The 24,667-nt window shown below is 48.6% G+C and overlaps 1 protein-coding gene across 1 annotated transcript; it reads left to right on the forward strand.

The window, feature by feature from the left end:
* The first annotated feature begins 7,182 nt into the window (after positions 1-7,182).
* URM1 (ubiquitin related modifier 1) lies at positions 7,183-24,331 on the forward strand. The gene is made up of 5 exons (XM_054284180.1): positions 7,183-7,237; positions 10,238-10,308; positions 22,234-22,315; positions 23,324-23,372; positions 24,083-24,331. The coding sequence occupies exons 1-5, from the start codon at positions 7,203-7,205 to the stop codon at positions 24,149-24,151; spliced, it is 306 nt and encodes a 101-aa protein (XP_054140155.1). The 5' UTR covers positions 7,183-7,202; the 3' UTR covers positions 24,152-24,331.
* Positions 24,332-24,667: the final 336 nt, after the last annotated feature.

Raw genomic sequence — 24,667 nt, forward strand, 5'->3', positions numbered from 1 at the left:
TGGGTTGTTTTTGGGGTTTTTTGATTTTATTTTTTTGTTGGTTTTTTTAAAATAATTTGTTTTTATGCTTTTAGCAGGGTTACTCCTTAAAACGACATCTGTCTTTTGTGAGGGCAGGGTGTGTCTGCTCTTCTAGCTGTGCTTCCACACCAACGTACCTGCCTGCCTCAGTCCGTCCTGGTCTCACAATTAAACACAAGTATGGGTCTATGCTGCTGTTTCCTACCTCTTCCTTGTACAGTCCTGCTTTGTGAGGGAAGGTGGAGGACTTTGATGGTTTGGGAACTGCCACTCCAGAGCATCACCTCCCTGTGTGCATTTTGGCTCATCTTAGAGCAGGGGGAACAAGCCCCTTGCTGCTGGGTTTAATGACTGTGTGAACACAACATGTTGATCAGACCCTCCCCAGTTTCCTCCACTAACTCTCCACACCCCGTTTTCCTTTGTTCTGTCCTCAGCATCACCATCCCAGTTCGTTCTGGCCCAGTTCTCCCTGTTTACCCTTGGACATGTGGTTCTCCCACCCCTCTCCTGTTCTCTATTTCCCCTTCCTGCTGCTTCTCTCTGTGTTTGCCCATGCTGAACTTCCCAGCTCATTTCTGCCCTTCCAGACAAGTTTTTTGGTAGCCATTTCACTTCCCCTGCTGCCAGAACCATCTTTTACACCTTCTGCATCCAACCCTGGTGATAGGAGAACCTGGCTCCTTCTTGGTGTGGGGCTGCCAGGGACAAATGTCTTCCATGAGCCTGAGTGAAATGTGTTGCCTGGTCAACCACACCATAAGAAGACTGTTGGAAATTTGCATCCTTTATATACCAACTTCACCTTTGGACATGTTCAAATGGGTGTCTTCTCCAGCATCTCTAAGCTGAAAGCTCTAATTTTAGTTTTTCAGTCCCCTGGACACTCTCAAGCGTCTGTCCCAAAGCAGGCGGTGGAAAACAGACATCATCCCCACAGCCCTGCAGCATCAGGGGACTCGGCCCTCAAACAGCGGCTTTGCCACGAAATTTACCAAGGAAATTTTGCATTTAGGGATCATATTTAGGGGCCGGGGCGCCGGTGCAGGGAGTGCAGCACTCTGCAGGTGCTCTGCTCCCACCTGCGGGCTCTGTTCCACTCGCAGCCGCCAGAGGAGGGCAGGCTGGGCTCGGCAAACGCCGCCCCTCGGGGGGACACGCTCCGGGGCTGTCACAGCCCTCGTGTGCTGCCCAGCAAGAGCGGGATGTTGGAGTGGGAGGGTACCACGCAGGGTGGGGGCCTGAGGTGAAGTTTTGGATACAGATGATGGTGCTGGGTGTGAGGCTGGTGGCAGTTCCAGGCACTGGTGTGCACTGTGCTCGGGCTCCTGGCTGGAGACTGTGCCTGATGGAGACCCAGACACTGGAGAGACTGTGCCTGATGGAGACTCGGGCAGCAGCAAGGTCACCAAGCTGTGCCAGGTGACCTTGCTGGTCACCTTGCTGCTGCCCAGGGGTGGTGGGCAGCGACCTGAACCACTGGGACTCATCCAACTTTCTGCTAAAGGCAGTGAGGAAAAGCTTGGCCACCCTGCAGTCAGATCTGGGGGTGCTCATCTGGAGATGGGTGGTTTGGAGTGGTAGAGGGGGATACAGGGGGACTGTGCTCCCTCCCTGCAGGAGATGGCTGTGCTGAAGAATGAGGAGTTGCAGGGCAAAACTCAGCACTGTGTTTCTGTGTGTCTGAGTGCAGGGTAGGTTAAAAAAGCCTACCAAAGGAAATTATTCATTCAGGGCCTGTTAAATGCAGATGTGAATAGCTTTGGAAGCTTATGGAGATATGGCTGTTACTTGTTTGCTGGTGAGCCCATAGAAATGGAGACTGGCTTGAGTTGCTGGGTTTTGGAGATGGATGGGAATTACAGGCCTGTGAGAGGAGCAGGATGTAGCCCTTGCTGGTGCCAGCACAAGTCAGGAGCTGGGCCTGGCTGGAGCATAGCCAGGAGCTCACCCCAAGCCCTGCATTTTGGGCTGGCTGTGAGGAAGGGGAGCTGCACAATTCAGGCAAGAGGAGCAGATGAGGCCTCTCCGAGGTGAGAGCTCCTGCTCTGGGGAGATGGGAGGTGCTGAGTCACTGGGAAGGAGCTCAGCAGACATCACAGAGGGCTCTGGTACTCAACCCATCAATAGCAGAGAACTGCAGGGATGTGCCAGGGGGCTGGGGCGTGCACATACCACACTCACCTCTGTGCCAGAGCATTCCCCAGGGAGAGGGGAGCCCAGGGAGGTGTGTTCACAGCCCTGAGCTCTGCTCAAAGGAGCCCCCCTGTGCAGCAAGGCTGGTGGGGGGGGGTTGGTCCCCTCTGGAGATCTGGTGCCTGGGGACCATTCACCATTGGCGCTGTTTGTCCTGACTGAGGAGGGTTGTGTGCACTTGGCAGTGCTTCAGGATTCCCTGGAACACCCAGCTACACCAATCAGAGGTTTTCTGCTGGCTGTCAGCTTTGGGTTGAAATCCTGGGGCCTTTCTAAAGTCCCAGCTCCTCTGGAAAAATGAAGTTTATGTGCAAGTGTCCCTGCAGCTCTTGGCCCAGAATATAAGTGCAGGCGTGGAGCTGAGCCTGGGATCAATGCTGAGACAAAACACTTCCAGCAGAGAGGTATTTGGAATGAAGTAGCTAGTGTTTAATCATCTGATTTTTAAAAATATCTTTTTATTTGTGCAGTTTTAAGGAGGAGGCTAATTGAATCCTCTATGATTAGAGACACCTTGTGAGACATCCCTCCCCTTTGATCAATGCAGTAGTCTGGCTCAACAGCTGCCTGTAGATAAAAAGTCCTATACATAAAGTATGAGGTATTGTTCTATTTTAATTAAAACACTTAAAATTCTGTTTGCATGAGGTTAAGAAAACATTAAAATCCTTTCCAGGGTTATTATCAAACTGCTAATTTAAGCAAAGCCAAAGAGCTTTACAAACCAAATGTACTGTTCCCCATGGAGATGACTGCTTCTCCCAGACCCTGTGTCCTGGACAGTGACAATATATCAAGACAAAAAATGTGGCAACTTTTTTTCTGGTCTGCTCTAGGTCCAGCCCAGCCAGGCCATGCTTAGTGTGCAAAACTGAAGTGTATTTTAGGCTTAATGCAGATGGGGGCTTTGCAAGTTGCTCAGAACCTTTCTGGGTGAAATTAATTTCTGCTGCTGAGAAAGTCTGTGACAATCTTTAACACTGCATCTCGCCAGCCTCCTCCTGCCACTCTTGGTGTACCAGAGCCTTCCCAAACAATGACAGCTGCCTGCTCCTCTGCACTATGGGGAGCTGGCTTTGCCTTTAAGCAGTGACAGGGAAATATTCTGGACTAAAGAAGAGACTATCCTTTGGTGCACTCTTTAGAAATGGAAATACTTGATTCCCCTGAGTGGTTCCAGTGTAACCAGGAGCAGGGCCAGGAGTGGTTTCTCCCTCTCCAGTTTGAAGGGACTGTGTGGCCAGGGATTCCACCAAAATGATGGTCTGTGAATGTCTCATCATGCTGTGTGAGAGGGAAGGGACAGCAGCTTTCCTTCCCAAAGCAGAGAGGCTTCAGAAGGGAAGAGAATGTCCTTAGGGCTGTTTGCTGCTGAGCTGCTGGACAGCACAGGATGGTGGGACTGTGCAGCTGAGCGAGCCTCAGGGAGCAGGGATGGGTCCTGCTTTGCTTTTTTTGAACCTGGTGCATTTCAGTGGCAAATCTGACCTTCCAAAGTAACCTTGGGTTTGATCTGCTTTTCTCCTGGCTCATTAAAAATCCACATATAGGCACAAAATCATGGCAGGCCAGGCTCTGGGGGGGCTTTGGGCAGTGGAGATCATGCAGTACAGGCTGGGAACCCCAGGAATTGCAGGCGATGGTGATGCTGTCCAAGGCCAGGAGGTATTCCTGCTCAGGATGTGGGTCACTGCCCAGATCTTCCCTGATCCCTGACAGATGATCCCAGGTTTGTGAAGCGGGAAATGACCCCTCCTGTTACAGCCCTGCCTTCCTCCATTCCCATCCCTGAGGGTGCCGAGCAGCCTCCCGGGGCCCCCAGCATCCCGGGCAGGATTTGTGCCCTGATCCTGCCCTGGAGGTGACACCTCCCACGACCCGCCCGGGGCTGTGCCAGGGGGCCCGAGGAAGTGAGGGCAGCCAGAGCCCTGCTCCTGCCCCCGGCCATGCGAGTGGCTCGGCAGGCCGCAGGAAGAGGCTAACAGCGGCGGGCGAGCCACCCCCTCAGCTTTGAGTATCACTTTCAGCTATTCTGAAGGTTAAACGCCTGTTTAGAGCTCCCTATTGAAGGTAGAGCCGGGGGTGCGGCATTGTTGGGACGCCCTCCCGCTTTGTCTGGCCGCTTTGAGGGATGCCCTGAATGGGAAGCGGCCCCCCCAGCCCAGCACCCCGGCAGAAGGGCTCCCGGGGGAGAGCCGCTTCCTCCCGCCCTAATGACATTCAGCCCTCCATCGGTTCAGCTCCCGCTTTCTTTCTGCTGCAGTTTAACCCGGGCACAGAGGCCGGGCTCCATCTTACTGATCTCTGCTTGACACCCAATTACCACATGAATGGCAGAGAAAGGCTGCAAAAGGCTTTAACTCCCACTGACCCTCCTTCCCCTCTGCCTGCTTCCCTCTCTCCCCGTCCTACCCCCTCGCCTTTCTCCGCCGGAGGGAGTTCAAAACTGAGACGGGGAAATCAAACAAAGCCCCGAGTAAGGAAACCCATTGTCACCGCCTCCGCGATGGCTCCCCTTTCGCCGGCCATTGTTCCCCCTGAAGTTTGACTTGCTGTGTGGAAGGATGCGAGCAGCTGTTTGCGCATTCCCCTGATGTTTTATTGAAAAATAATTGAATCGTCAGTTCGGAGTTCTCTGATAAAATGTTTCCTCGTAAGGCCAGGTCCTGATGTATTTATAAACTGCGTGTCCCTCTAGAATGTGATGGCGACCTAAGGCTAAACCCTCAGTGGAGGAATGGAGGTGTGTTCCTCCTGCACTCAGGGAGAGAGAGAAAGCGGGCAAATGGCAGGGAAAAGGCAGAAGATGGGAATGAGACAAAAGAAATAAACCCTCTCTTCATTGCCAGGCTCAATTTCCAACCTGTTCCCTTTGCAGTTGGCTTTGTGGGAGGGGAATGGGAGCAGCCCCCTGCCCCAGTAACCCGGGTTTATGTGTTTTATGTACTTGTTTATCAAACACCGTCTGTGTTTACAGCACTTCAACAACGGCAGCATTACCTTTTCTTGAGGAGATTGTGTGCTTAGTTTCCTCATCCCAAACATATTCCAGAGAATTGGTGGTGCTCTGATTTCAGTGTGCAGCATGGAGACAGGACTCATTCCTCTCCCAAGCACAAAATGTCCATAAAAACGTACCCTGTATCTCATGTGGTCACTCTTTGTCCAGGACAATTGTTAACAGTAACTAGCTTTGAATGCTTGAATGAGCCAAATTGGTATTTATGATCACTGTTCCCTTTCCTGTAATTTATTTTTGCTTTTCCAGGGAGTTGCTAGCACTAAATCTGTACCATTTTCTTGTGTGAGTCAGGAATCAAGATTCTTTTAGGAGCTAGTTCTGCTTTTATTTGGCCTCATAAATGATTTCTGGGAGCAAGAATGGCTCATATAAAACCATAACTGCAAACACTGATCTGGAATCAAGATTACCAGATCCTCTGAACACAGAATGCTTCACTCATTTCTGAAGTAAAGATTTTTGTTGAAGGCTTCTTTCCTCGGCCGCTTTTCCATACAATTCCATCCTGGGCCATATATCTGAGATACTCAAAAGAACTAGGATTTGAGATATATAAAATCCAGCTGGAATTTTTGGATGAAGACCACGGTCAACAGCCTCACGGCTCTGCCATCACGTAACCCCGGCAGCGACGGCAGCATTCATCTGCCGAGGGACCAGCCTTTCCTGGGGCCCAGCCCAGAGAATGATCTCCTCCGAGAACAAAAGGCCATTACAAACACCACCACCTTCTGCTCCCGGGGTTAGGCGTACTCTGACCCCCGTTAGCATAAACCAAGAGCAATCTGTCTGTGTAAATTTATGCCCCTTACACATAATGCATCATGTATATGCATAGCTATTACATTTCTATCTGCATGTGTGCACATGTACATGTATTTTTTTTTTATTAATCCCAAACCCTCCTGAGCGGAGGGAGGGTTAAGAGGCTGCAGTTTTTCTACCAGTGCTGCCCCTGTGCAGCTCCACGTTGTGGGGGAGAAGCAGAGCCCAGCTGTCACCGCCATGGCAGCGTTCTGCCTGTGTACACGGCCCTTCTCTGGGGACAGGAGGGGAAAACAAACAGGCGACAGATGTGAGCCGCGTTGTTTAACGCTGTGCTGGGGGAGCCTGGCGCCGTGGGGATGTGATGTGCTGCCTGCCAGGGGCTGCCCAAGCACGAGGGGATGCTCAGCAGCCACCCCCGATCAGAGCTGCATCTCCCCGGTGCTGACAGGAGCTGTCCGTGGCATCACCCAGCTGTTCCTGCTCCCCCACAGCAATCCCCAGGAGCAGCAGGGCGGCATCGCAGAATCACAGAACTGATGTGAACAGAATGCACAGAATCACAGAACTGCAGGGCTGGGAGGGGATTCAGTCTGACCCCCCTGCAAAGGCAGGGTCACCTGGGGCAGGTGACACAGGAACACATCCAGGTGGGTTGGGAATGTCTCCAGAGAAGGAGAATCCCCGCCCTCCTTGGACACCTGTTCCAGTGCTCTGCCACCCTCAATGCACACAGTTCTTCCTCATGCTGAGGTAAAACTTCGTGTGTTGTAGCAGCTTTGACGCTGCAAAACCCATCTGCATCTGCTGCCTTTGCGCAGCCCAGTGCTCTGAGCGAGCAGGGCCCTGCGTGTGGCTCTGAGCCCGTGAGGGGAGCGCTCTGCGCGGCCAAGCCTCAACTCGGTGCAGAAATCGCTATTTTATATAATATACACCAGCGCCCAGGTGCTTTAAAATAACACCACCGGGGGCACGGGCTGCACTGCGCCCCGGCACTGCGGGAGCTGCTCCGGGGGAGGAAGAGACCCGAGAGGAAGAGGAGCGGGAGGAAGGAAAGCGGGAAGGATCGGGGCCGCGGCAGAGCCCCGGGGCAGCCCCGGGGCGCCCCCGGCGCGGCCCGGCGGCACCGGAAATCCTCCGCGGCACTTCCGGCGCGGCCGCGCGCGCCCGCCCCTCCCTCCCGCCCGCCGCCGCCAAGATGGCGGCGCCCGTGTCGCTGCAGGTGGAGTTCGGGTGAGCGCGGGCGGCGGGGCCGGGCGGAGGGCAGGGCAGGGCCGGGCCGGGATGCGCCGCGATGGGCCGGCCCCTCGGTGAGGCAGCCGCGGTACTGCGATGGGGCGGTTGCTGCCTGCGCCCTGGGGGTCGCTACGGGCGCGGCTGGGCCCGGGCGTAGCCGCTGTCACGGGGCTGCGGGCCGGGGTAACGGGAGCGGCCGCCGCTGGGGAACCGGGGAACCAGACAGCGGCGGGAGGTGTCGGACACGCCAGAGGGTGTCCGCAGAGTGCGGCCGGGCCCTCTGCCCGCCTGTCCCGGGGCCTCGCTCCCGTCTCTCTGTGAACGTCCTGTGCCAGGCCTTTCTTTTTCTTTCACCTCTTTCAACCTCTTTGAGTTGTTTAGTTGTTTTTTTTTTTTTTAATTATTAAAATGATTTATGAAAACCTCCCCCTCGTTTCTCGGCTTTTTTTTTCTGAGCTGTCTGTGTGTGTTTGTGTGTGGACACGTGCCCTCACTGTGCTTTGTGCTGGAGCCCTGTCAGGTCTGTAAAGCTGCCAGGTTCTCACTCTGTAGCATTTCAGTTTCCAGGCCTTTGCTGCTGTAGGATCAGCATTGCTCATGCTCTGGCCCTGGGGTCTTAAAGCATTTGCAGTGGAAGCTGTGCATATTTGTGGAAATACTGGTGTTATTTCGTTAAAGCCTCCTTTTAGCAGAAGCTAAAAGGCTGCTATTTATTCGCTTTTTCCCACCCTTTCACGAACACAGAAATGCCATAACCCTTTAAATACCCTTCTCCTTAAGAATCCTTGCCTCTATCTTTCCCGCTTCCAGCTGCAGCAACTCTCCTAATTTTCCCAGAAGAGTGAGATGCATTTTTGCTTCCTTTGGAAATGCATAAATGAGCTCTCTATGTAGGAACCACAGCTGAGTTCCCCACAGCTCTCGCCTTACAGAAGGACCTTATCTTGCAATCTACATTTCCCGCTGTAACAAAGCGTGACCTTGTTTTCCTTACATGAAAAAATGTTTTTCATATCATTGTTATGACTTCTTCCCTCGCATGAATCTCGGCTCATGTTCATAATCACTGCTTCAATTTTGAGAGAACTATTTGTTGTGAGCTGGTGGAAGAACACCAACAGAGTGCTCTTTAGGAGAGCTGCTGCATATAAGTAATGCTGCTGAAGGCATAACAAGGGTTCTGTTGTGCTCTGCCATTGCAGAGCCAAGGAAACCCACTGTGGCATTTTTAGAGATTGAATTTAAAGGAACTTAATAACATCTGGAAGTGTCTTTGTTGATACTTAGGTGAGGATTGCTTGTTTTAAATATTTCTTTTTAATATGTTGGTTTCCAAGGGAGGAGGGGCACCAGTAAGTTCCCAGATAGTAACTTCATAGGAAAAATTTTCCAAAATAATTGGCATTTAGGTTGGAAGAACGTTTTGCCACAATTTTATGCCCTTTAAAAATGTGTGGGTCATTTTTCTACCTCAGTTTAATATTAAGTGAACTGAGTTTTTTAAGGGTTCTCTAGTTGTTAAAAATTTGGCCAATGTAGAGTTCAGTCTAAAGCTCACACTCTCTGCTGCTGTGCCCTGTAACTTAAAGTAGCTTTTGTGTTTATTATCCATGTCTCTACTCACATGGTAAAAGTTTTATAATGTGAGTTTGGCCTCACAACATCATGGAAAATGATTGATGTTGGTAAAACTCAAGATTTTCACAATTGTACTTTTTCCAGAACAGGAGTAGAGGTGAGGAGCTTGCTGAGGCTTCTGAGCTGTAGTTACAAAAATTAATTACTCTTTTGAAGAGCCTAAGGTTGGGTACCTGGACCCAGTTCAAATCCCATTGCTTTCCAGTGTGTTTGCAGCTCCTTTACCTGCCAGCCTCTGCATGTCCTGCTCACACCTGATCCCCTGTGCTTGCAGAGGCCATCAGTTGTTATCTGAGGGTATCCCCTAATGAATTCAGTGTGTCAGAAGAGGGAGAATATCAGGAGGAAGATTGTGTATTTATTTATTTCTGTTTTACCCTGTCACCCTCACCACTTGCTTCTCCCAGTCAAGTCTCCCTCTCTGGGACACTTTGTAGTGAGCAGATCAAGAGTTGCCAGGACTCTCAGGCTGCTGGCTCTGACTGCTCTGTAACTTTGTGTGAGTCATTAATCTTTCTGTGTGTTCACACTTGTGAAATAGGGGAATATTTATTGCAGAAGTGTCGCAGACAGAAATCTTTTATTTCAGATTTCTGTGTCTTCTGGGAAGCAAAGGGCCCCAGAAGATGAATGTAAACAATTGTTATCAGCTGCTGTGGAATGCAATAAGATGCACCTATTTTGATTAGTGATTAGTTCATGTTCCCATGTTTATAATTAATAGCCAATCACAAGAGCAAGCTAGGGACAGAGTCCCTAGACACAACTTTGTTATAGATTCTTTCTTTCTTTCTATTCTTAGCTGTAGCAGCATCTGCAACTTCTCTCTTTATTCCTATTAGTATAGTCATAATGTATTATATATTATATATCAATAAATCCAACCTTCTAATCTAGAAACAAGATTCACCGTCTCTCTCTCACCAGCAGAGACCCACTCAAAACACTGTAATACAGAAGGATGCTCAATTTTTGAGATTTCTGGCCAGCAGGTGTTGGGGATGAGCTGTGCTGGGTGGAGTGTGGTGGCTGTGGTGTTGTTTGAGTGGAAGCAGCTCTGCACAGGGGTTTGGGAGCACATGGAGGTGGGAACCATCCTCCCATCCCACTGGGTGATGCCTGGCACCGTGGGGTTCTGGCTGCAGCAGAGCCTCCTCTCTGTGCTGGCAAAGGGAACTGGCAGCTCCCCCTGTGCACTTCTGGTTTGTGGCAGGAAAAAAAAGACAAAGGGAATCCTGTGCTAAATTTAGTCTGTGTCATTTGTTTTCTCTGTTGTGGCATCTATGTAAATCGCCTCTTTTGTGCTGCCTTCTTGTGACAATAAAGCAAAATCTCAGTGGTTCATTGTTTTTATTTCAGAGGTGGTGCAGAGCTCTTATTCGATGGTGTCAAAAAGCATCAGGTGACTTTGCCCTGTCAACCAGAGCCTTGTGAGTATCAGAACCTGTTGGATAACTTCAGAGAGGAACAACAAATGAAACAAAGCTGGTTTGTACAGCACTTAGAGTTGCCAGCAAGGATCAAAGTATTTTAAAAGCTCTTTAAAAAAAGACATGCTGTAGATCAGGCAGCTTGGCAAACAGGGGTTGGTTCTCAAAGTCTGAGGTCTTTCCTGTCCTCTAAGCACTTGTGGATCAAGTCCTTCCTTAAGACTTTTGCCTCCCTCCTGCTGGATAGACAACAGCCTCTGGATGTTTCCATCAAGTCTGCATTTGTCTTTCTTGGTACTTGAAACCTCCAATAACATCCTCCCTCCTTTGCTTTTTCCTGCCTGTTCTGAGGTTTCCAAGAGGCACATCAACACATATATGTGTGTGTGTGTTTATGTGGTGTATAGATATGTGGAGGGCTGTGTAGCAATGTAACATAAATGTTGTTTATCTACTCATTTAACCTTTCAAGTAAATGTGATTATTTTAATATGAACTCTGCAGTTGAAAACAGTAAATCTAATGCTCAAATAGGATGCTGGACATCCTGCCCATGGCCTTCACTGCAGTAAAAAACAGGACTTGAGTGTTCAAGGGATAAGCAGTCATAATTCCTGGTTTGCAATTTGGAATATCAATACTGAGCAGTGCTGCACTCACTAACTCACTCACTTGTGTGCATACTTCAGTTGTAGGGTAATTTTGCCACAGGTATGTTCTGAATTTTTCTAGCTAGATAGCACTGCTTTATTCTATTGGAGTGGGATTATAAACCAAAATAACACAAAGCCATGAGGGAATGTTAGCAAGCAATATCTCAAAATGGCTGATACCATAATCTAGGTGCTGGGAACTTCCAGGTCTGAAATCTTTTTGCTGTGCCTGGAAGTAATTAGAGATTGTTAGAAGTGCTTTTGATGCTTGGACATAAGTATGTGTAATTCAGATATAATAGGAATACTGCAATATTGTGTTATCTTGTGGTTAAGGACAGGGACTGAGGCTCCAGAAACATGACCTGATGCTGATTTGCTTTGTGAGTTCAGTCATGTTGCTTTACTTTCCCCTGTTGCTAATGATATTTTCATGTATCACAAGAGAATTCAGCATTAAATTCCAGCACTGCTGAAGCACTTCAGATCCTTAAATGAAAGGTAGCAAAGAAATACTAAAACACTCATTTAGCTGGTTTATAAACTTGGGGACTAGAGCATAATTTTCTTCAGTGTTCTGCAAATTTAAAGTACCCAGTAGCACCCACTGTTTTGGTGTTGTTCAAACCATGATCAGGTGCTGAAGAAAAGGGCGATATTACAGGAGATGTTTATTCCTGCCAGGGGAGGGGAGGCTGGTAGTACCAAAGAGGGATTCCTGCAGCCCCATGGCTGTCAGCAGTGCAGTTCCATGTCACCTGATCCATTCCCACTTGCAGATCTTCTGCAGCCTTAGCAGGATCTGCATTTATCCTAAGGGATAAATCTCTCCCTGCAGGTCTGTCTCAGCCTCAGGGTTCAAACTCCAGTGATTCATTCCAGATCCAGCAAACACATTATTGCTCCCAGCTTTTCCCTCTTGTTTTCCAGACACCGCTGTCCCTGTGCCAGGAGTGGCAGAAGTGGCAGTACCCCCTTGTCAGCTGCCCTGGTTTGCTGCTCTCCTGTGCCTTGGCTGCCAGGGAGGTTTCATTTTGGGGCTGGTTGTGGATTGCAGCATCTGAGGAGCATGAACTGAGCTGTGAGGCACACCCAGCCCAGGGATGGGGCAGGCAGAGGTGGCCTCAATGTCTGACAGTCAGGGATTACTGGAAACACCCCTCATGATACTTCCAGTGGTGAGGAATCAATGGAATCATACCAGAAATTATGAATAATTTTCTTGAAATTTTATGTTGTTCCTAACGCTCTGTATTTCCTTTGTTCACACTAAGAAGTTTTAACTCTCCTATCTCTGGATAAATAAAGATATGCATAGCCAGGTCCTTGCTGCCCTCATGCAGCCAGAATTGCAATGATTAGAGAAATAAAACAGCTCAGTTCTACTGGGCACATCCTGTTGCTCACCTTACCCTGGATGTCCATCACTGCATTCTCCAGGGAAGGACCTGTAGTATGAACACTACTTGAAGACCTGCACTTCTAACCCCATTTTAAGTGATTTCATTAGCTGCCAAGTTTATTTTTGGCCATTTTGGCCTCTCTTACCTACTCTTCCTTTTTTCTAGGTTATTTTTGTCTTTGTCCTCCTTTTTGCAGAACAGTTGCTTCTCTCTGGGTTATGGGGCCCACCTATATTTTAATTGTTTAGGCATTTTTATATATATCCCAGAAGGAGAGGGAGGTGGAAAATTTTATGAAGAAATACCTACAAATATTTACATGAATAAAACAAGCTGTGCTCCATAGTTGGCAGGGGCAGTCAGTGTTCTCTAAATGATAATATTGCTTGAGCAAACTCTTTATGTGGTCATTTCTTTTTTCCTGATAACAGGCACTAGATGGAAAGTAGGTGGGTTCCAGATCCAGTTAACTTTTTCAAGAAGATTTGATTCTCTGTCCTTTTCTGATGCTTGGAGTTGGACTCCTGGAGGGATTGGGAAAGGCAGGAGGAAGGAAGCTGCAAATGGGACAAGAGCAAGCCACAAGGGATAGAGCCACATGGCAGGACCTATTTTTATTATCTGAGGGGCATCTTGTATCCTGATGTCAGTTCTTTAGCAGTTCTTTATTTCCAAAGTGGAGCTGTCTCTGCCTGCATTTTGAAGTTGCTGCCAAAGTGGGATCTTAGAGAGGTGTGGTGTGTGTGCACAGGCAGCAGATTTACCTAAGCCACACTTTGTGCAGGACTGTGTAATCTTGTAGAGCTGTTGTAGAAGGAAGACTTCAAGTTAAACAAGAATGTTGTCCCAGATTTCTGGCTATCCTGATGATTTCACTGATAATGCTGTTTGAGGATCTGAAGGCATTATGCCCTGTTGGCTTCTTCTGCATAAAAACAGTGTGTGTGGGAGAAAGCAGCTGGGGGAACAACGATATTTGTCACATGGAGAGAGGATTAAATTGGCAGGGAAATCAACTTTATTTTCAAGCATCTAAGAGGCTATTAGAGACAATGGAGCATAAAAGAGAGAAACCCTAGATTAAAAACTGAAAATGTATTTGGCAGCCTCCTCCTGAAACAAGCCACAGCAATTTAACCAAGTGCTTCAGTAATCAAATAGATCATTGTATGACAGCTCTGCAAGTGATGCTGGAGCTCCTTCCTCCATCTCACTGGGACTCACAGTGGTGGATTTGTCTTGGCCATGTGAGTTGCATGGATGCTGTTGGAAGGGTAGGATTGTTTAACCCTTGTAGTTGTTTCAGGTTTAGCTCAGCTGCATCATCTGATGAAGAGTGTTTATGAAACCTCTCTGCTGTGCTGTGTTCTGGATGTTGTACCCAGAGGTTGGGGTTGTGTTAAAGTCTCTGGCACTTGTGCTGCAGGTGGCTCAGCTGCTGTCACAGACCTTTGAATTCCGACTTTCATGTGGCTTCTGTGGTGGGACTCATGATTTTGGAGCAGCAGCTTCACTGGTGCTCACTGGAACTTCTGGGCTAATCAAGAATTCACATCTATTTTGGCACTTTACAAGTCTGGAAGGTTAAATTAATAATCAGCTTGTTTTGGTAATTGTTTGTGGTTTCCCTTTACCAAAACTCTAGGGGAAAAAAGCCCACTGCCAATCAGATTTTTTTTAAGAGGGAAAATTAAAATAATCTGCCAAATACTGCTTCTGTTGAATCCCTGTAGAGAAGAGCATGGTGTGCTCCTCGAGAGCTTTGCTTTCCAGGGGCCTCGTTCTGCACAGCATGGAGAACTGCTGGGACTGGGGAGCATTCATCTTCTGGGAAAAGAGCCTGGGGATCCTGAGAGATCAGACCTCTGTTACAGGCAGGATGGCTTACAAAACAGAGCATGGCATGTGTTCAGCAGTGACTGGGGTGCTGGACCAAAAGAACCTGTAAAATCCAGAGCAGCAGTTGGTGTTGGCTCTTGGTAAGTGCCTGGTGCTGGGTAGTACATCCTGGTTGAGTCATTAATATTCTGGCATGCTTTTATTGCTCTGTTTATTATTCCTAACATTTTAAAACTTGCTCCAAAGAAAGAATAAAAATATATTTGCTAATGTAGAGGCTTATTAGAAGGACGGTAAAAAAAACCCCATAGATGTGTGGAACTTCATGCAGTCAAATCTTTTTTAACCACAGTGTGTGGTACTTGCAGCTCTCAAAGGACTTGGGTTATTCCCCTCCTTGTGCATCCCACTCGTGCATCTGTTTTAGGCAGGGAATTACAGATTTGGGGGCAAGGGAAGGGGGCTCGGGGAGTGATGCAGGGTGGGTGTGATGCAGGGTGGGTGAGCAGTGTTTGCAGTGTCAGAGCTGTCCCGGGGGGTGATGCAGGGTGGGTGCTCAGCAGCCGGGGTGGGTGAGCAGTGTTTGCAGAGCTGTCCCATGGGATGGAACATTCCCTCAGCTCCAGGTCCCCGTCCCAGCGAGGCTGCGGCTTCCTTTGGAGGGAACAGGGAAATAAACGCCGGTCCTCACAGTCCCATCACCCTCCTGGGAGGCCGTGGAGCCGCTTTACCGGATCAGCTCATCCCAACTCATTGTGGAAGGAGCTTCCCAGGCACTGGGAAACCAGCTCTTGTGTGTGACCAAATCCCTGGGATAACAAAGCCTGGCTCTTACACCCTCCTTCCCAGCCGCTGTATTGCAGTGCGGACACCTAGCAGCATAACCCCTGTGTCCCACCCCCCTCCCTGGCTCTTTTCTCTCGGTGGGATTTGCTGTGCTGACAGCGCTGTTCAGAGGGTGGCAGCGGAGCAGGGCTGGGGAGGAGGATCCGGGCCCTTTAAACCGCTTAGCATGCGGTTCACACGGCTCCGGGCCAGCTGTTCCTTTCTCCTCCTGCCCTCACTCGCAGGAGTTGTTTGCTGAGCTCAGAGCTCCTGTGCAAAATTGCTTTTCAAAAGAGCCACTTTCTGCTTAATTAAACAATGAGCCGCCGTCCCTCTGCACATCTGTAAAGCTCCCTCCGCAGCCCCTTTATCCCACAAACTGCTCCATTCTTACCTCCATTCACTTGTAAATCTTACCCCCCCCCTCTCCTCCACCCTGATCATCTCACTGGCCCTTTCTTTTTCCCTTTCAAGTAAGACTGAGGAGCTTGGAGTATCTGTGGGGGTGGCTGGGTTGGGTGGACAGGAATCGGTTTAATGGTGCTTGGCCCTGTGTGAAAGCCTAATAATAGCAAAGCAGATCTGAGCCCAAAAGTGAGAAGAGATTTCTGTATTTAGAGGAATAAAATCATGGCAGTTTCCTGAGCTGAGCTGAGACACTGACTCATCCAGCAGCCAGAGGGGACACGGCCACCAGCCAGGCTGGGAGGGGGGCAAGGATTTGACTTGAAGGCATTTTCTGATCCAGCTGGCAGTGCCAGGGAAAGCCCAGCCCAGGGAATTCCCTCGGCCAGGCTGGCTGTGTGCAGAGCAGTGCCAGGCTGCCAGGGAATCCCTCTGCACTCTGGCAGGAGCAGCACCTTCCTCCGTGGTTCAGGGCTGCACATCAGCTCTGTGTTGTCTCTTTAACAGCAATAAGGTTTTCATTTTCAGCCCTCGGTGCACACACCCAAAACTCAGAAACCAGGAAAATAGGAGAGAGGGGAAATTTCAGTTTGCTGGGTTTTGGCAAAGCTTTACACTGGTGGTTAGTAATGCATTCTCTGAATTGTCTTGCTGAGAGCTTAAAAAAAAAAATTAACCAGTAACATTCAAGGTTAAACAGGATAAATGAATGGAAAAGTGATGAGGTGGGATATCTCCTTTATCATTGAGAAGGACAGATTATAGCCAGCGTGATGCAATATCATCTAGTATAGATTGATAGGGAGGAATGAAGAAATGGGAGTTTAGTGCATTAGCAGAAGATTCCTGACTGCAAAAACTATTAGACCATGGCACAGTCTCCTTGGGGTTTGGTAGCAGATCTGCAGTGCTGAGGCCTCTTAAAATCAGAGCAGACAAGGCTCAGGACGGTCTTTTTGTTGAGAATAATTCTGTGCTGGCAGAGGGATAAAATCACAGGACCTGTTAAGGAGATGTTTTCTTTAATGTCTGCCATCCCCAGGCTGGTACTTGGCTGCTGGGGCAATCGTCTTTGAGGCTCTCTCAGCTCCCTCCTTTGACAATTTTGAACGAGAGGCAAGACCCTGGGCCAGCACTAGTGATCTGTGATCCTAATTAAAAGAGACAGTTTGGTGCACTGGCATTTATTGGGGAGCCTGAAGTGACAATAGCGTTGGGTGTTACGGGATTAGATGCTCTGACTTTGGAAATGAGTAGGGATTAGGTTTACCCTGAGAATCAGCTCGAAGCTGCTTTTTTTTGTCATGGGAGCTGATGGATCTGGAGGCTTGCTGCTGGCTAGCAGTGGGATTGGGGATCCCTTGAACTTGTATTTCCCTACCAGCAATCTGTGGGGAGTGGAAGATCCCAAGCAGCTCCTCTCCAGTTCATAAACATTGTGATTAAAACCTCAGGGCTGAGAGTTGCTGGGTGATAGCTGGGATCTGAGTCCTCACTGCTGACAGGAAGGCTCTGAAAGACCTCTGTGATCCTTTCCCATTTTGTGGACACAAGAAAATTAAAAAGAGCATTGCTCTTCTAGATGAGAAGCAACAAAAAGACGTCTTAAAGCAATTAAAAATTACAGAAGGCAAGACCTTGGTGTTCATTTGTAGCAGACAAGAACAGATGAGAGCAACAATTGCAATTCTCTTATGCCTGTTACCCCCTAATTAGTTACCCCCTGATTTCTTCCCTAGTACTTAAATCACTGCCCATTCCAGTGTGTGGCAGGATTGGCTTGTGCACTTGTCAGAGAAAATGGATTTTACTCTTGCTGCAAAATTTGCCTGACTGTTCACTCTGCGTAATACCAAATCCATTTGCCTGTGACTCCATTTATATCAGCCATTCCAGGTCTTCTTCTGCAGTTTATGGCACACCATGAACTGCTTCAGAGAGTGATTTACATATCAGATGGGAGGCTGGAGGAGTTGGAAGGATCCCTTGGATCTGGTTTTGAGCTCTTTTAGAGAGCAGATCCCTGGAGGGTCTGCTCAGATCCGAAAGCAAAGAGCAGCCAAGCACCTGGAAGAGCAGCAGGTATTGGGAGCTGGTTTGTCTGTTTTAAAACAAGCTGCTTAAGGAGGGAGAAGGACATACAAATTGTTTTTCCATACATTTCCATGCAGGCAGGGGGAATAATGGCAGAGGAGCGGCAGGGAAGGGGCTTTGTCATGGTTACAGGCCGGTGGCTGAGAATGTGGGTGGAGCAGCGCTCGTCCAGAGTTAGTGACCTCAGCAAATTGGAGCTCAGCCATGGTCAGTATGATAAATGATCTTATTCTGGGTCAAAGAAATGGTTCCCCACAGGGAGGTGTCCGCAGGGCGGCCCGGGAAAGCGCCGTGCTCCTGCAGCACTGACCCCTTAGTGACCAGTGCCACATATATCTTATTTACTGCAGACCAGCAGGGAATTTTTCATGGTTCAGCCTTCATAGGGATCCCCTATTTCCCTGAAATAATCTCCCAGTTCTGCGACCAAGGCAAGAAAATGGGTGTAATTACACCTTCTGGGTGCCCTTCGAGGCTCTGTGCAAGTTTGGATGTGGATTTTAACACAGTTTTAATTGTCTGGTCCTTGTGTGTGTGTGTGAATCTGTGAGCAACCTGTGCAGCTCCCTGGGAGCCAAGGGTTGTGTGTCTGTCTGTGTCAGATGGTATCAGGGTTGCACAAAATCCCTCCATGTTTCTGCACCTTTGTCAGTTCATTGTGAGATCCTTCTAGTGCAACACCCAGCTTGGTGTTTTTATTCAAAGCACCTGGCTTCTCTCTGCACACACTGAGTACCCTCTTTTCTGAGATGTCACTGATGGATCTGTCAGGTCCAGGAGGTTTTATTGAGCTAGGAAAGATCTATGGATTTCAGCCCAGCTTTTGAGGGTGCAGATGAACCCAGGCAGTGCTAAAATGGATTGTTAGAGAGGAAGCTGAGCAGATTCTTCATGGAGGAGCAGTTGGGGCAATGCAGGTGGTCAGGCCTTGGAGGATTCACAGGAGGGCAGAGCAGACTGAGCAGTTCTCTCTGCCACAACCAGGAGTGTTTGTGGTGCAGCTGGGCTGAACAGGAGCCGAGGCTGTTGGGGTTTGTGTGCTCACTGCAGTTCCTGCATCCTCTTGCGTGACAGGCAATGACTTTGTGTCACTCCCAGCACACATCTCGTTTTCCTGAGCGCTGTGTTTCACTGGGTGATGGCTTTTCTGCATTCATTGTGGGCTTGAGCTCCCATCTGTGCACTTGAACTAAGCAGTTTTCTCAAACGATTGTCGGTTTTTCTTTTTTTTTAATTAACTTTAGATTATTTTTTTCCCTAAGAATTTGGAGAGGGTTGATGTAGTGCTAGCATAAGCAGCAGAAGCTGTCTCTGTGTGGAAATAAGACAGGGATTTCCTACCATGTGCTTCAGTCCCTCCTTTGCAGTTTGAGAATGTTTCCACTTCCTTGGCTGGTTCAGTCTTGCTTCTCCTCTGCTGCTGCTAATGGGGAGAACAGTTAATGAGAATTGAGTTCATTTTTTGATGTGATATTTGTTTGCTGTGAGTGGAATGGAGTAGGCTACCAAACAGATTTCAATAAGACCATGCAGCAGTGATAAAAATACATCATTACTGGGATGAGCTGGGTTTGAGTTGGTGATGCTGGAGCAAAAGGCTGTATTGTCTGAGCTCTCACCTGAACCTCCCTCTGGAGCCAAAATGCACGGTGGGTTTTGCAGCCAAATCACAGCACCTGTAGTACAGCTGTGCTCCTGCCAAAGCAGATGCCTCTGTTCTGTGATGGGGGCCAGCTTCAAACCAACACGAGTGTGAAATCACAGCATTGTAATGATGGTTTAACTTCCCAGCAGATGTGATGCCTGACCAGGCTGAGATTTTTTCCTTCTTTATATGGCATCTGTAGAGAACCTGCTGTTTGCATAGAAAATCCTTGGCCCAGGCAGCTGGAAACCTGTTAGACCTGTAGCATAGTACCAGAAAGAAAATGTCCTAGGAACACTACATGTGTCAGCTGTAAGAGATAAGCAGTTGTGCTGTAATTTACCTCTTATTATTTCCATCATGAGAACACAGAGTCCTGAGCTGTTGATCAGGACTGCTGTTTGAGGCACTGAGCTGCAAGATGGCTCCTCCACACACCACTTGCAATGGAAGTAATCTTGTTCCTTTTCAATATCTTACTTGTGGGAGATTGTTTTGGTGTGGCTGTGGTCATCTGTCATCCTTTATAATTTATTTGTTCTAGTAATATTGGTGTGTAGCACACAGAGAAATGAAGGTGGGTGAAAAAATTCAGTGCTGATAAAGCAGATGAAAGTATTGTCTTAAAGTTGGCTGTGGAGAAAGGGTCTTAAATTTTGTACCTTTTGGAGTGGGCAAGCTCCAGGCATGGGATGTCATCCCTCTAGACATAGGGATGTCTGGGGTTTTTTCCTACTGTTTAAATTCTTCAGTCTGTGTGTACGTGACTTCTGGGTAGGAGTAAATGAATGTTGGCTCAGGTGGGACTGAAAATAACATTTGTTATGGGAGGAGATGGCTGAGGGAGTCTTCCAGCTCAGCCTGGAATAAATCAGTCCCCTCGCCCCTCCGTCCAGGCTGCTTCTAGGTGGCTGCCTTTTATCCAGCCAGTGCAGCGTGTTTCTGTTTAAATGATCTCTCCTGAAAGGTCCCAGAGGAAAGGGCTGCTTATTCCATGCAAGGAGAATGGTGTATGGCACAGCTCATTGTTGTGTGCCCTGCTGCAAGTGCATAAATATGAAACAGCTCGCGGGCGATGCTGCGGTGGGGCCGGTGTCCCCTTCACACCCCCCTCCCTCTCCTGAAGGCTCCTCTCCATCTTCCTTCCTGTACAGCTTTCATTTCTTGGTGATGGAGAGCGGGAGCCATTTGGGTGTGAGATCCTGAGGGCTTGACTGCAGCAGTGTTTTTCAGGGGAAGGTGAATTAATGTGGTTAACTCCTGTTCTGATGGCTGACCGTGCACTTGTGTGTGTGTGTGTGTACATATATATCTATATGTATGTATGGTTATGTATGTAAATACACACACCTTCTTAGTGGTGCTCCCTGTCCCCCGTGCATGTTGCTAGGAAGGAGGCAGAAAATGGCCTATTCTGTTCTTTTAACTACAGATCATTACAAGGCAGTCGTGGGTTGGCCCCAGGCAGATGATCCAGCTCACCAGGCAGTTTGGAGGCACAGAGCAGCTCCTTTTGCCCAGATCAGAGTGGTCCAGTGCTTGCAGTACCTGTTGTGCTCTGGGCAGCCCTGTGGGGAGATCAGGGTTTTGGGGCAGAGTGCTGGTTTGGAGGCAGCAATGCCCTGGGAAGGCAGGGGGAACAGAGGGAATCTCAGAGCATCCCCCTCCCCCTTTCCCCGGGAGAGGAGGCCCCCATCTGCTGCAGATGGACATCTCCCCATTGCCTGGTTGATGTGCACCTGTCTACAGCAGGGCTGTTCATCCTGGGTGTGACAGAAGCAATGAGGGTGACATTATTTGGAACAACCCCAGTTTGGCTCTGGGTAACATCCATGATCCCATAAAATCCTGGGGTAAGACCTGGGCTGAGTCAAGCCACTACAAGTGCACATATTATTGCTGGTCATGAAGCAAACACATGGGGAATGGTACACAGAGTGAATTTAACTGAGAGAAGCACGTGTGGAAAGATACCTCATGACTACAGTGAGCTTACCTCACATAAGAAACCCATCCTGCCATCCCTGCTCCTCCTGGAGCAGGGCTGCAGCCCTCACTGCTGGATTTGTGCCTTCAGAAAGCTTCCTTGCTTCTTGAAAACAAACAAAACTCTTTTGGGGCTTTCAAAGGGCTGTTTAAAGGAGCCCCAGGAGAATAACTGATTGTGGATTTGGAATGATGAAGTGGTTTGTGGAACAGTGAAATATAGAGGCAAATGCAGGAGAACTCCGCTTTGCAATTTGTCAGCTTCTCCAAACCCTGTAACGGATTGTTCCCCCCCTCTGTCTCTTCTCACCTCTCCAATAGGAAATTAACTGATGCTATCACTAAAGAAATTGTTTTTGCCTCACAAAGTAAAATTGATACTATAAAAACCCACCAGCAGTGTCTCCTCCTCCTTTTACATGAAGACAAATCCTTCCTGTCACCTACTGAAATGGAAAGATAAAGGCTGAGCTTTAATAAAGAAGCTCTAAGCATAAAGTGTAGAAGGAGGGAGCAGGCACAGCATGGGGAACACTCCACAGCAGCAGGCGTGATGCTGAGGGATTCTCTAAGTGTCCAAAATGCAATGATGGGCCAGGCCCTCCTGTCTGTTTAATGCATGCCCATGGACAGGTTTGGGCCCCAGAGCTCCCAATGTCTCCAAGAGTTTGTGCTGGTTTTGGTGCAAAAGTGTCTGTGTTTGCTCTGTTCAGGTTCTTAGGCTTGCTTGTTTGGACTTTTTAAATCTAATTAAATGCACAAAAGAATTAGACATGATGTGTTGGGTGACAAGGTAAAGCACAGGATATGGGATGTGTCAGAGACCTGAACATCAGGAATCTGCTGACAGATTGGTGCTTCAGCAGGAACTGCATTCATTCTTAGTGGGATCAGTTTTCTGTGGGAAACCTCTTCTGTCAAACCACGGGGACAGGACTGACTGTGAGTTTCTTTGCACTATCCCCATCCATCCTGCATGTTCCTCATCTGCTCTTTTGTGGATAAACAATCACTTTGCTCTGGCATCACTGGGAGCCATCAGCTTGTTTGTAAACCCTGTCCTTCCTTCTTCCAGGGGATATCAGAAACCTGCTCAAGTGGATCAAACAGAATATGCTGAAAGAGCGACCAGAGCTATTCCTGCAAGGGGAATCTGTGTAAGTACAACTGTTAGGAATCCTCCTTGTGTTTCTCTCTTGATCCCCACAGTTTGGGGGGTTTTTCCTCTGGGGCAGATTTCCTATTGAGTAAGTCAATGACCATGAAAACACAGGATTTGCTTAAGTGATAGTGGGAGGTATCCCACCCACACCTTGCACAGAGAGCATCTTTTGCAGCCCTCACCCCAAATCTTTAAACCTTAAACATGAAACAGGGCTATTTATGTTTTCTCTTCATTGTCACTTGGAACAGAGCAGCACCTGTATCCTCAATTCCAGGAGTTTTAGCAGGTCTGTCTGTTCCCTGCTGACATCACTGGGACTGAAGCAGTCATTCTGAGAAATGCCAACAAATACTTCTTCTGGGAAATGTATTTTTATTATCAAAATGGGGCCAGTCTCGTGGAGGGGGGGCAGATAAAAAAAAAGGAAGGCAAGAGAAATGGAGCAGAGTGAGCTGTGCAAGCCATCCCTGACTGCGGGGTGGCGCTGGGGGTGTTTAACATTCGTCACGGATCTTTGGGAGCTGAAGCGTGTGCCAGGTCCCCTGGTAACAGGAGAGACAATTGCAGGACACTGAAGATCAAAGAGGGGGAATCCCTTTGCTCAGAACCAGGGGCTTGGAGTGGATCCCAGGTGTTTAGTGCCTCTGCTAGGGGCACTGGAATGGCTTTTGCTGCCTTCACACTGAGCTCCGTGCGCTCTGTGCCTGGCGTACGTGGGTTTTAATTACCTGGCTTTTGTGCGGTGCGGAAATGCAGTCATCCTGGAGCATCCTCACCACGGAGCCTTCTCATTCAAATGAGCTTTGGGATTGCTCCTGCGTCCCCTTTATTTGATCTACAAAGGGCACAGACTGTACCTGTTTCCACCTCCATGCCAGGATCCCTTTTTTGGTGTTATAGGCAGTCAGCCTGTGATCTGTGCTGTGACATCCCTTGTTCTTAACTATTTGTGGAGCTTTTCAGCAGCCCTGTATCCTAATTATTTCTCTCTATTCTGCAGGAGGCCAGGAATTTTGGTGCTCATCAACGAGGCAGACTGGGAACTAATGGTCTGTACTCCTTCAGTTTGACTTTCTTTGTTGAAAATATTGCTCTCTCTTTTCTGTGGTTGCTCTCACAGCAGCTATTTCTGATTCTTGCCCCAAGCAAAGCATCTCATATTTGAGGGGGAAGGGGCAGGCTGGAATCTGTCTCCTGTACAGTGGCTGTTCAAAAGCCTGGAGCCTCTCTCTAACCTGCTGAGTCTCATCAGCCAGGCAGGGTCTGAAGAGAGATCACCCTTTTTCCCTGGTCTCTGGCACTGGGTTTTGCACCTCTGGCTGCTGGCAGGTCCCCCCACATGTGGGGTGACAGTGTGGGGGCACCTGGGACCTTCAGGCCCCACACAGAACCACCTTCCCTGAAGTCAGGGGGTGCCTGGCAGGTAAAGGCCACAGGGAGATTTCAACTCAAACAGGCACCTGGTAAATGTCTTCCCTTCTCAGCCCACTGTTGTGCTCAAATAAAGATCCCCTTGCCACTTCCCTGCCTCAGGCAACCACCTGTTCTGTCAAAACCCTGGTCCAGAAAGGGATGTGGGGTGATGAGCATCAGCAGTGTGGCTGATCTCTCACCTTTGCTTCTGTTAGGATGAAAACATCAGTCTGTCCCCTTCTGCTCTCCCTAATACTCACCATCTTTTTATGAGCTGTTTTCTCTTTGCAGCTTGTATTTGGAAATGACATTTAAACAATTTTTCATTTTTTTTCTTGGCCTGCAGGGTGAGCTGGATTATAAACTCCAGGACCAGGATAATGTGCTTTTCATCTCAACGCTGCACGGCGGGTGAACTCCTGAAAAAACAAGAGGATGTAAATCAAAATCCCTGGGAAAAAAAGCAAACAAACAAAAACCTTAACCCACCTAAACCTCTCTTGAACTGCCTGTGTCCAGTCTCTGCATCTCCCCACTGCGTTCACTTGTTCTAGACATCCAAATAAAGCCCCGCCAGCCTGCGGCCTTCTGTCCACCACAGCATCCATCTTTTGGTCCTCATTTCACCTCTCCTGACTGCACCTCCAGGTACCCTAACGAGCAGAGAGCACCTCAGCATGTGGGACTTTGTTTTTCTCTAGCAGGAGGAAGAGGGGTGCTGAACCCTGAGTAGGATAACATGTCTTAACATGCAGCGAGGTGTTCTGGTGCTGGGAACCAGGATTCTTTTAACACAGTGCTTTATGTTGGTACAGTCTCTGCACCAACCATGGGAAGGGTGAGAAAGTGCAAGGAAACAAAAGGGAGCTTGACTGGCTTTTCCATGGGGTAGCAAACATGGCAGCTCCAGAGCCCTCAGAAGTGACTTTCA

Source organism: Melozone crissalis, unplaced genomic scaffold, assembly GCF_028551555.1.
Source record: "Melozone crissalis strain CALT ecotype California unplaced genomic scaffold, PUWL_Pcris_2 ptg000041l_1, whole genome shotgun sequence".
Taxonomy (NCBI): domain Eukaryota; kingdom Metazoa; phylum Chordata; class Aves; order Passeriformes; family Passerellidae; genus Melozone; species Melozone crissalis.

What these genes read in the sequence shown, in the direction of transcription:
- URM1 (XM_054284180.1), top strand. Translation starts at nt 7,203, where the DNA reads ATGGCGGCGCCCGTGTCGCTGCAGGTGGAGTTCGG. An exon ending in GCCCTGTCAACCAGAGCCTT is followed by an intron (nt 10,309 to 22,233) that starts GTGAGTATCAGA and finishes TCCTTCTTCCAG; the next exon opens with GGGATATCAGAAACCTGCTC. An exon ending in TTCCTGCAAGGGGAATCTGT is followed by an intron (nt 22,316 to 23,323) that starts GTAAGTACAACT and finishes TCTATTCTGCAG; the next exon opens with GAGGCCAGGAATTTTGGTGC.